The following is a 12,537-nucleotide window of genomic DNA, read 5'->3' on the forward strand; positions in this document are numbered from 1 at the left end:
TGGAGAGAAAGGAGCCAGTTTTTTTCCTGTGTAAAATAACGTATCCATCTCATCTGCCAGCTGCAGCACATGAAAAGTAAGAGGCAAACAGAAGTCACCTGGAAACTGCGAATGTGGCTCAAACAAAATAGTTCTTTCCTGTCCTTTTCTTCCCTTCTTCGAGTCTGTCTTCTGGGACGGGCTGGGAGATCTGGCAGGCGGGCACAGTGGATATATGTTGAGCAACCAAAGCACAGAAATATTAATACTCCAAAAAAATAACATTGGCTTCTGAAGAGCATTTCATGTCCAAATTCACTCTGTGCTCTCAGTCCCTTGCAGACTTAACTGCCCTGTGCAGGGATTGTCAGGTGATTTATAGATTCTCCATGTTCATTTGTACAAGCCTTCATTTCCTGTTAATTTACAGCCAGATTCATCTCAGCCATCACAGCTTAGATGAGATCAGAGCTGAACTCACAGCCCCTGCTTCAGGAGAGCTCCAGAAAATGTGCTCGTGGTTTGCTTTCAGTTATGTCTGTGTTGAGGTCCTTTCCTGAATCAGGCTTGGACACACATTTAATGGGCGCTCTTCTTTTGAGGAGGAAAAAAAGATTAAAATTTCTGAACTTGTGATTCTACTGATCAAGTTAATTGAAAAAGAAACTAGTCCTGGGGGGAAAGAAATTCCTCTTGTCCATGTGTTTAGTTAATGGAGGTCACAAAATTCTGGGTATAGTGATTTTTCCTGTATTTTAGTCTCCCTGTACTCTAAATTCAGTGTACCTCTGTTCTACTAGGTGCATGGATGTGAAAATTCAGACTTTATTCCTAGCTGTAAATGAATATTGGTCATTTGGATAGCAGCCATGTCATTGCCTTTGAAACAGTTTGTGGTTGTGGAGACCTGTGTGCCAGTAACCCATGGAATAACCAGTTTGGAGACATAAATTATGACTTTCCTTTGATTTTTCTTGACACCTTGTTGCATTGTATTAGCAGCACACTGCTATGGAGCTGTAAAATTTATCCTTAATGTTTTCTGGGCCTGCACTGAATTAATTATCATTTAAACTCTTCAGTCAAAGTAGTGTTTCTGTGCCTGTTTCCCCTAGCGTTAAGCCAGGGCCATGTGCTGGCTGTTTAAAGGGTGAGTCTCCCAAAAGTAAATTGTTCTGGGGTTGCAGATTTTACAGTTTTCCTGTTGCGGACACCAGCAAATGTTGTGGTGAAACAATCTGGTTTTAATAACAGGGAGGGTAAAGGAGCAGATCACGGTGTGGGGAGCAGGTCCCATGACATGTGCTGTTGCCATTTGCTGCCAAAGGGAGGAGGTTTTCTTCAAAAGGGGCTTGTCTGAACCACTGGGAGAGCCTTGAATGGGGGTGAAGCTGGAGAAGATGGGCTCCTAAACAGCTGTGAGCTTCAGTGCCTGAAAGGCTGTGGTTGGACATCCCTCAGTTTTTCGTTTCAAAGAGCTGATGCTCTGTTAGGGGAGCTGGGACTTGCATTCAGGAGTGCTTTCATTGGCTGCTGTCCCCTCCTCTGCTTACCCAGTAGGTAGCTGGATGGATTAAGGCACAGGACTTGTCTGAACTCTCTCTACTATCTCTTATTATTCAGCAAGTTCCCAAGTGTCTGGTGAGTGTCTCCGTTTGGAGTGCCTCACTCAAAGCCTTGCCAGTAATATCAGTGACTGGTCTAAATTCACATCAGGCATGTGCTCTGCCTCCTGTGACTAATGCACAATGTATTTTTTTAATTGATTACTGTTCTCTACTGACTCAGGCCAGAAAGGAGTCAGAGGAAAGAACTCGATGGGAGGGTGATTTTTACTTAGACCTTGTTGAATACAGATGAAGTCTAAAGGTTAAAGGTATTTAACTGTTCAGTGGCTGTGGAAGCCCTGAGGGCAGTTGGCAGGACCTTCTCTAAAGGAAAACCTTAGATTGAATCCCTCAGGCTGTCCTGGTAAGGCAACAAACACAGGTGAGTGCAGGGTCTGATCCTGCAGTCGGTGCTTGGGCAGGCACTGACACTGCAGAGCTGTCCTAATCCTACAGTGGGACAAAAGTAGCAAAAGATTGAGGAAACGCCTGCAAGAACATTTGCAAGACTTCTTATTTCTGTGTGTTACAAATTGTTGTAACATAGTGCAAAGATGGGAATTTTCAGAAGAATACTTAGGAATTAAGAATGTTATGTAACTTCTGTTGAGTTTGTATTTACTTATTTGTTTCCTTCTCTGAAAGTCCCATTCTCTGAATAAAGGCTTGGCAGGTTGGTTAAACCACTGATCTGCACTCCTTGCCTTTGGGATTCAAAACCAGCCCTGTAGTCCTTGCATGTAACAAATCCAGTTTGGAAGTGCAGGCTTGTAGGAGAACGAGCCCAGCTTAATGGAAGAAAAACTGATGAGTGGAGTGAAGGGTTCTGTAGAAGGAAAAAAGTGTCTGGAAGCCTGCAGATACCTGTGAGCTGGTCTCTAGCCAGAGGAGCAGCGAGGGGATTAGGGAATGTCTCTCTGGAGTGGGTTTCTCCTCAGACAGCTGTTGAAAACTCACCATAACTCTGAGTGTACAAACTCGGGGCCAGCCTGGGGGCCTGCTGCAGCCTCGGATATTCTTTCTGTTTTTCTAAGAGAACTAAATAGTCTCTTTTTCTCCTCCTGACTGTTTCAGGCATCACAACAGGATCCGCAGCATTGAAGCCAGTCAACTGCAGCCCTACGTTACCCTGGAAACATTGGACCTGAGTTTCAATGACATCACGGAAATCCGAAACGGCTGCTTTCCACAGGGACTTCACATAAAGGAGCTGTGAGTTTTTCTTGTTGGGAACTGCTTTTGTTGAGTTACCACAGCAGAGAAAAGGGCCTCAAACCTTTAAAAAAAGAAGTAATGAACATAAGAAGTATGGGATTTTTTGTCAGGATTTTAAGTGCAAAGGAGAGCTAGAAGGCAGCATATTGTCACTATTGTCAGGTTATTTTTTGAGTGCTGTTTCTGATGTAGCTATAAAGAATGCAGATTATTATTAATTGTGTTGCAGAGAAAAGGTATCCTTCATCCTTCAGGTGTGGGTGTCTTTACAACTGCAAACCCATGTGCATCAAGGAGAGTGGAGAGAGAACAACTATTTCATCATTAAAGTGGCTTCTGAATATTGAGAACAGAAATGTCTCTGATTATTTGAAGAAAATGGGGTCAAGCAGAATAAGACCCCCCCCCCCCCCACCAGGATGTTTGCCTATTCAGAGAGACATAAAATAATCTGTATTTTAGGTACCTTTGAAGAGGTGCAGCAAATAGTCTGCCTGCATTAAAGTTTACACCCAAGTTTCTGCTCCTGGTTGCAAGAGGGTGTAAGAGAGTGGTGGTGTGACTGATGTTTGCCTGTTGTCCTGCAAAAACAGCCCCCTGTGGCTAAGACTAGGATCTAAATAAGAAACACCTCTGGGACAGATACTGAGGTGAAAATGGGGAATGAATAGCATCATCCTGCACTGGAATAGTCTCCAGTTTCTGGCTTCCACTCCTGATTGCCTTGTGCAAGTAGGAGGATGTCAGGGAGCTCTTTGGAAGTGCCCAGCAATTCTCCACATTCATCACAGGCTCTGGGAAAGGCCCTGTGCCCTTTGTGCAGACAGAAATCCAGCTGGTTTGAAGCCATCTCTCTAGTTTCACCAGCTTGTCTGGAGACCAACTAAATGCTGATAAAAGCTGATTTCTGACAGAACTGTTCATTTTTCTGCTGTGATTTATTGCAGCTACCTGGGGAGCAACAGAATCAGCACCCTGGAGCCTGGTGCTTTTGATAGCCTGTCACGGTCCCTGCTAACACTTCGTCTGAGTAAAAACAGGATCACTCAGCTTCCTGTCAAGGCGTTCAGGCTGCCCAGGCTAATACAACTGTGAGTACAAATGTCCACTTTAATTAAGCTCAGCCACACTTTATGGAGTCAAAATGTCCGTGGGGATATGCACACCGAATGTCACCCTTCCTCACCTACTATCTATAAAATGTAGAATCCAGTCTGCAGCAGTCCTCTGCCAGCTTCTAGTAAGGCACTCTGGGAGAGGGTCCTTTTTGTCTTGTAGCTCTTGGCTTTTCAGGCCATTGTTTGGATCAGGTGGGGAGGGAGGGAGGGATGCTGCAGCAGACATCAGCATCTTTTGCACTTGACAGAGTGAGACTAACCCATTCCCTTGCAAGTTGCTGGTGTCTGTGGTGTAAGAGAGGTTTGCAAGACATTTCTATTGAGAATGACAGAACTCAGCTGCCATGTTAGCGTTTCAAGACCACACAGGTATCTTTATGTGACAATAAAAAAGCAGTGAGGGAAGGTTGTTAAACTGTGAGGTGATATTTGGGCAGAGAAAATTGCAGCTCAGATGAGTTAACACACACACAGTTGTTGTTCTGCCTGCATGGGGACACACAGATATCTGCAGCTATAAACGTGCTTCATGTGTAAAAAAGTAGCACTAATGGTTGAGCTTTTCCCTTCTGCTGCTGTTGGAGAAACGGGCACAGACTAAGGCTCCTTGCAATCTTTCCATCAAATTTGATAGGCAGGAGGTCCACCTCTGTCTGTTAACATGAAGTCCACAAATGCTGTTGGAACTTGCACCTCTAAGTGGCAACCTCTTGACTGAGAGACAAATCCTTAAGCCAGGGTGTGCCCAAGGAATGTGTGTGCCTTTGTGTCTGCATACATGCAGGATTTATGGCCAGTTTGGGATTGGATAGGGGGACACAATAGCATATGCATCTGAAAAGTCTGTCGCCTCTCAGTTGGAAGTTACTGTCCATTGAGTGAGGGCTTCTAATTCACTGTGTTTGACTGCATCATGTGCAGAGCTGTAATAAAAACAACTCAGTCTGTTTAGGAACACAGCTTGCACTGAGAGATGGAGTAATTGGTACTCTTAATGACAGCCTCAGAGCTGGTTGTTTAACTCTACAGATAAACATGAATGAATTGCAAGTTATCCAGATTGGTGTGTTGTAGAATTTGTGTACAGTTCTTTTCCTGGCAAAGCCTGTTTCACTAATAGCCCAGGAAATGCAGTACGACAAGGGACTTTAGGCCTGCAAAATCTTTATTGCTTACTTGACTTTAATTACACTCAACTTGAGTGCAAGTTCAACATTGTTTTTTTAGGCAGTTGAAAAGTAAGCTTAAAGTCTCTATGGCTTCTTCATCTTTTCCAAAACAAGTTCGGATGTTGTAACTTCCACCATTTTCCTCAACACAAACACTGAATAGGGAACTATCTTTAGCTTAATCTTGTATGTGTGGAAAAGTATCAATTTTAAAAGCTCCAGCTTCAGCTTTTAGTGCATGGTGTTGAAGTTTTCCACTGATTTTACAGAATTGGATTTTCACCTGGTATATGTGGGTCAAGCAATCCATAAGACTGATGTAGGTTGCTAAAGTGTGCTGTTATGATGTTCATATTGCTATTCAGAAAAAAGATATTGCCAACATTTAGGGGTCCTTCCCCACCCATGGAAACTAAAAATAAATTTAATGAACCAGGCTGGAAATCTTTGTACACAGAAAATAGTAAGACTACATTGTTATTGGAAACAACTTCTTTCACTCTTTATTAGTTTCCGATAGTAGAAAAAAAAAATGACATTTGTCAGAAAACTGAAAGCTTTCCTTTCAAACTTGGCCATAAAGTTTCCTCTTGGGCCCACCCTTTTGGGGCACCTGCATGTTTCAGAGCACCTTTTTACTGGACAATTACAAGTCCTGTAAAAACAATGGGTTGTAAGGGAAATAATGCCGACGTTTGAGTGTTCTGGTTCAAATGGTGTCTGCGCTTGAGGGAGGATGAAGTGTGAAAATTGATGAGAAGGATCAATGGCTTAAAAGAAATGCAGAGAGAGGAGGGATGAAGAGGAATTGCTGCACTCTGTTATTTCTCTGTAGTGAAAGTCTGTCCCAGGGTGAGTTTGTTTAAGCGATCGCACCCAGCTGCCTTTCCTGCATAGCTCTTGGATTGAAAGTTTCCGGTGCTCTTCTGCTGTCTCCTGGGAACCACTGACAGAGGAGTTGTTGGCATTGCTGTCCCCATTGTGTGCTGCACAGATGAATTCGTGAGAAAGGACTGGGGTTTAATAAACTTGTATGGCCTTGGTGATTTTAGGGAGCTGAACCGGAATCGCATCCGCCTGATTGAAGGCCTGACGTTCCAGGGACTGGACAGCCTGGAAGTCCTGAAACTCCAGCGCAACAACATCAGCAAATTGACTGATGGGGCTTTCTGGGGACTAGCCAAAATGCAGATTCTGTAAGTTGGAGAAATGGGCTCTTTTCCCTTAAACAGCCTCAGCTTCAGCTGCTGTCACATCCTTCTCTTCGTTTTAGCAGAGATCTGTGGGCACCTATTCCACTTCTCGTGCTTCTTTCTTTGTCCTGCTTGCTCAGAATTGCTGCACCAGCTGTTTAGTTGACCTACAGTTTAAAAAAGTTCACTGCTTCACCAGGTGTTCAATAAAAAGAGCATTGTTTTTTTAAGCTGTGACACTATTCCTTTGAAAGTCTGACTATTTGAACAATCAGCATTGATCTCAATTGGTCTTTAAATATCTGGCTTCTGCAAATTTGTTTTGACTGATATATGGAAACTCTGTGTTGCAGACAGGATTATTCTACCTCTTGGGATACCTGGAAACCAAGCTGGCCATTCTTAGTGATGTTTTCTTTCCATACCAGAGAATATTGATTAGAAGTTGCAGAGAAATACCTGAAACTTCCAACACACTTGGCTTTTAGGTGTGTTAGCAAGGTCCCAGATGATGAAGGCAGCATATTTCTGGGTGCTGCTGTCACACAGCTGAGACTCTGCAAATACAAACTTGAATGGGATGCTTTAAGCCCGGTTTATTTGCAGTGGAGCTTCTCTCTGCAGTCACATCTCCTCCTGGGCATTTCCTTTGTGTTGTCCTTGAATTTCTATCCTTTGTTTGACAAGAAATGCCCACACATGCATGTGTCCATGGGTATGCAGGAAGGTGTGTACGAATGGCAAAAATCCCAGTTATTTTTGGAAATCCTTTCAGCATTTGACCAGTGCTGCTTATCTGTCAATTCCTTCTGATTTTTTTCCACAGCCATCTGGAATATAACAGCCTGACAGAAGTGAACAGTGGCTCTCTCTATGGCCTCTCCTCTCTGCACCAGCTTCACCTCAGCAACAACTCCATATCCCGCATCAACCCCGATGGCTGGAGCTTCTGCCAGAAGCTGCATGAGCTGTAAGCTGGTTTCTGTTGTGTTGTGTAATGTTGGCAGGAGAGACGGGAGTAAGGAATTTTCTCCAGGCTTACAGCTCCCACTGTATCAACCTGTAGAAATGCAGGAACTGCAGGTTCCTAAGTGATGCCCTTGTTATTTATGATGTTACAACCTTCAGAGCATCTGGTTAAAATGCATTTGCACCAGAAACAAAGGCTAGAACCCACTAAAAATGCACAGTGCCCAAAGACCTGGAGAGCTTATGAGCTGTGGCTTGCCAGCATTTTTAGCTAGCGAGTTACAAGACTTGTAACTTGCCATAAAATAACTCTGCAGCCTGAAGGAAGCTTTGCTTTATCTTCTGTATTTACAAAGAACAATCATGCTTTCAACCAGCAACGATTTGGCCCTTTAAAGGCAGTTCTCCTTATTTCTCCTGTTTACACTTTATCCTTTCTGTAGGGTTCAGTTGCTGAAAAGTAAATACATTGGCTTTGCTCTCCTGAGGTTTCCAGCTGTGAATACAGCCTGATAAATGAAAGAAAGCCTTGCTGCTGAGGGCAGCCCCACAAGGGTGTCTTTTGGGTCTGTGACACTGCTCAAAGCCTTTTTGAAGAGACACACATGGGTGCCTGCAGTATTTACAGAAGTAGCTGTTATCCCCTTGGTGGGACTGTGGAAAGATTCACTTTTTTCTTTGGAGAACTTGACACGTGGTCAGTGGAACTGGAATTCATTCTGCTTGGTGCAGGGAAATGTTAGATGTTGTTAGGGATTCTCCTATCCACCAAAAAGCAGAAGAGTAAAGCAGCTTCCTGCTGCCAGAGGTCTCACTCTGCTCTCCTACTAGAGGTTGGTATGTGCCCACTCAGCTGTGAGTCCCGAAACTTCTGGGCTGTGGATTCAGAGATAGGTGGACATGACACATGTAATTTCTTTAAGTTTAGAATTAACATGCCAGCCCTGTGATCTTCTGTTGAACCCAAATCATTCGTTCAGGCGTTGGTTATTTTTTGAGGGCACAAGGAAGTACTCTATTTTTGGTTTTAGTGAAATACATGCGTGATTGTTAAATTACCTAATTTTTCAAATTGCTGCAGAACTGCACATGCCTGACACAGTTCTGTGGACAGCTGCAGTTCCTTCATGTGTAGATCCTCACATGATATTTTGCTAGATTAAGGCAGTGTTAATGGAGAGATCTTCAAGGCAAGAGATCAGAACTGGAACTGTGCTCTGTGGTTTGCTAAAATCTGAAGCATCAAAAAAAGGCGAACCTGCCTTGCCAAGGCACTTACAGTTGAATCCTTGGAACAGCCAAATGCAGATTGCTGTACTGCACAGCTCTGAGAGCTTTCTGCTCTCAGGACCAAATATCTGGTGCCTGTGCTGAGCTTCACTTCAGCCTGGGTTAGATGGGATGGGTAAAGCCCGTCTGCACCTTTCAGGGCTAAGCTTGTCTTCTCTACCTGACACTGTCTTGCAAACCCTCAAGGTTTAGGTTGGAGTTGCATGTCATGCTGAGTCCTTTTTCTCAGGTACAGATTGGGATCTCATCCAACATGTAGTTCTAACAGTGAGCTGTCCTGTCTTAGAAGCAGTAATTGCAGAAACTCGGGTGCAGGCCTCACTCATGCTGGTGCAGGATGGGGTAGATTTGGAAAATGCCCGGTGGTGTGAGGTGGTATGAGCCACCGGGGTGTGCCTGATCTGCCAGGCAGGATTGTGCTGCCGTTTGAGGCCAGAGACACAGTCACAGAGATGAGAAAGGTGATTGTGTGGGTGTTAGCACATCCCCGCAAAGTACTACAAGCTCTTGCAGGTGTTGCCTTTAGGGTAAGGCTGCTGCAGGGAGCCATCAGATCTCCAAACTGAAACTCCCACAGCCAGAGAGTACCTGTAGAAGAGGTCTGTGCTGAAATTCAAGGGTGAGGAAAGGAAGCCATAGATACATCTAGACTGACTCTTGCACTTTGTTATCTGTGTATGTTCCATTCCTCATGGAAAGATCCTTGCTCACCTCCACTGTTGCTAAATCTACTGGGTTTCAGTTACCAGAAAACACTGTGGTTGTACAGGGAATGAATTTCAAAGTCTTCTAAGGAGGGAGTTGGTCATCTGAAGGAGGAGTTTTCTCTCATTCAGTTGCTGGGACAAAATGTGACCCCAAGGCTCTGGTCTGATTTAAAAGCTGACAAGGAAAGAAAGCACTTGCCTTGTTATGAGCATGAGAAAGGGCTGATTGTATTCACCAGTCAGGTGCTAGAGCATCAGTATCATGGAAAAAACCACAGTGGGAGCACAGGATTTCATCAGAGGTAAATGGTGCCTTGCCTGCTGGGTCTCTCCCTTTTTACCTGTAGCTTGGTCAATGGGAATGAAGTATGTCAGATGTACCTGGTCCAGAACAGGCTGGCAGCAGCAGCCCCAGCTGCACAACAGGGTTCTGGTTAACCCCTTTCTGTACCAATTTTGGCATGGTGCTCAGGGAGCTGCTCTCCCACTTCTTGCCAAAAGGGTTGTGTAGACAAACATTGCCATTTATTCATTCCAGTGATTTCTCACTGGTAGAGAGATGCCAAGGTCAGGGAAGCAGCAGAGATCTGCTGGCTTCTCTCAACCAGATAATCCACACTGCTGAGGGGGGAAACCTGATGTTTTGCGAATTGGCCTGTCCTGTGGCAGGAAGCAGAGCCCAATGTTGAAGAAGCCACCGCCAGGTGCAATCGCTCCTGGAACCTTCCATGTGGTGACACCAGTCTCCAAGTCCTGCTGCTGTCTGTCCATCTTGGGGTGACATCAGAACAAACAGAGGGAATGTGCCTTCACCAGTTGTGGCAGGAACTCTTATGTGTAGAATCAAAAGGAACTATATATTTTCTCAGTCAGGTTTAGGATTACTTTGAACAATTTTTTTTTTAAGCCAAATTCTTTAATCGCAGGTGAAGACATAATTTTGACCAGATGCCAGTTCTTCATAACTAACACTATAGCTTCTTTAGGACTGAAGGTATGTTGTCCCATACCTTCAAACTCATTAATCTTTGCTGAATTTTCTCCAGAGCTTGCCCTCTGCCCACTCACACAGCTAAAAGATTGCACGTTTGCCAAGTAAATGACGCTCTCAGTGCTTTGGAGTATGTGTCTGTTTTGACTTAGGTTTTGGCTTTGCAGTGAGTTTCATGCAAGCCCTAGACACATTTTTAAGCAGACTCATTAACAGGCAGTACTAGAAGAGGAATTTGGAGGTTTCAAACTCAGTGAAATTTTTTTCTTGTTGTCCATACAGTGAAAGATTTCAGTGCTTGTTCAAAGCTGCCTAACTCCACTTTTTCAAAAGTTGAGCAGCCCAAACCGTCATATCTTTTGAAGTGAGTTGTACGTCCCGGTCACTAAGAAGGTTGTTTTGAAAATCTGGTGCCTGCTGCTACTCTGAGAGGTCCCTCATTCGACAGTCCAAGCTGGCTTTCCACAGCAGGGCTTTATTCTGGATAGAAGGTCGTTGCACAGTATGTGAGGAGCCTGCAGTGGCTTGTAGCTTCCCAATGCCTGCCCTCAGTGTCACGTCTCCAAAGCCTCATCTGCACCTTGCTGGGAGAGAAAAGCAGCTGCCTTCCTGCCAGCTTCCAAACTGCAGCAGGAGTAGTGTTTAAAAACAATCTCCCACACCAGAGATAATACAGGCAAGGGGAAGAGATAGATGGAAAACTAGGAAAAAAACCAACCCTCCAATAGTCTCTTGTAAGTGGAGAGGATTTAAGGCAAACAATGCTTCTTGACAAAGGGGAGTGGGAGGAAGGAAAGGTGGCTGGTTTACTACAGACACCTCCTTTCTGTGCGTGAAAAGAAGCATTCAATTGCCTTGTGGTGAAATGCTTTTGGCTCTGGACTGGGGTGGAGCAGAGGCACCCACACCCAGAGCCTGGGGCTTGCTGTGCACAAGTGCAGAACGATAAGACACCTCCTGAGTACAGAAATCTGGACCCTGCCAAGAGCGTGTGTGAACTCCAAAATCCATCTGTGTGACATCACTCTGCACCTCACAGGGTGTGGGGAACAGGGCCAGCTTTTCCCTGTAAGCCTCGGAGGGAGTCCAAATGGAAGTGAGGATTGAACACAGCCATCTGAGTGTTGCCTGTACCTGTGGGGACAGAGGGGTGGCACTCCCAGACCCTCACCCAGCTGCATGGGAGCAGGAGAAGCTCATCCCTGCTGTAGCTGACAGTGTGTGTGTTAGGTTGTTGGTCTTTGTCACTTCTGGGGCAGCCTCTCTCTGTAGAATGCACAGAAAATTTCCCCATAGCTGGGTACCAACTGCCTCCTGCTCCCTTAGTGTCATCCAGGCTTCCCAATGGGTATCTTGTGGCAGTACTTGCAGGCTGCAGTCTTATTTCCTCATCCAGCTGTTATGTATGCAGCCAGTACCTCACCTCGTGTAAGGTGGTTGTGGGAGGCAGGCACTGGTTGGCTCAGAGGAGTTTGGAAAATACCAGATGGATTGACAAGGGCTGTTGTTACCTTTTTTTCCTCAGGATACTCTCCTACAACAACCTAACAAGGCTGGATGAGGGAAGCCTGGCAGACCTCGGGGGACTGCACGTGCTACGGCTGAGCCACAATTCCATCAATCATATTGCAGAAGGTGCTTTCAGGGGACTCAAAAACTTACGTGTCCTGTAAGTTGCTCTGAGCTTTTGTCAGACCACACTCATGTTCCCTCCAGTTTGTGTTCTGCTGAATGGTTCTGCTTTGGAGGTGCCTTGGGTGCCATGTCTGGCAGTTTCAGGTTTCTGAAACCACCTCAGCAGACCAGAAATCCCTGAGGTCCCATTCCTGCAGCTAATAGCAGTATTTTTCATGCTATCATATTGACTTTAATTGAAATGCTTAGAAAAGATTAGTTTCTTTTGGGTTATTCTGCACTCAAAAGGAGCAGGGAATGATTCCTTCCACTGGCAACACTGGAAATTTGAATATCCTCTTAAATGTGCTATTGAGCACTTCTGTGTTGTTACTTTTTTTAGAAAAAACTGAATATTAAATACAAAATTATGGGGTAAGATGATGTTAAGAAAAAAGCAATGGCAAAACAAAGCAATATAGAAGTTGGGCTTGGGGTCTGAGTGTACCAGAAGTGTAACAACACAGGAAGCTTCACCCAGTCTTCAATCCAGTCATAGAAATAAGAAGCTTTTGCAGGTACCATGCAAGTAACTGGAAGTCTTTAATGCAGTTGGGCTCGTGAAATGTTCTGTGCTCTGATTTTCATGGTAAACCCTGAAAAACCAAAAAGTTGCCAAGGGCAA

General features: G+C 44.7%; 1 protein-coding gene across 1 annotated transcript in view; it reads left to right on the forward strand.

Annotated features, from left to right (window-relative positions):
• LRIG1 (leucine rich repeats and immunoglobulin like domains 1) overlaps window positions 1–12,537 on the forward strand; it is a 90,195-nt gene that overhangs the window by 56,541 nt on the left and 21,117 nt on the right. The window contains exons 5-9 of the mRNA XM_032121345.1: window positions 2,661–2,798; window positions 3,749–3,892; window positions 6,141–6,284; window positions 7,108–7,251; window positions 11,764–11,907. Of these exons, the coding sequence (XP_031977236.1) occupies window positions 2,661–2,798; window positions 3,749–3,892; window positions 6,141–6,284; window positions 7,108–7,251; window positions 11,764–11,907 (714 nt within the window). The remainder of the gene's footprint in view (window positions 1–2,660; window positions 2,799–3,748; window positions 3,893–6,140; window positions 6,285–7,107; window positions 7,252–11,763; window positions 11,908–12,537) is intronic.

The sequence above is a fragment of the Corvus moneduloides genome, chromosome 11 (assembly GCF_009650955.1).
Source record: "Corvus moneduloides isolate bCorMon1 chromosome 11, bCorMon1.pri, whole genome shotgun sequence".
NCBI classification, from domain to species: Eukaryota; Metazoa; Chordata; class Aves; order Passeriformes; family Corvidae; genus Corvus; species Corvus moneduloides.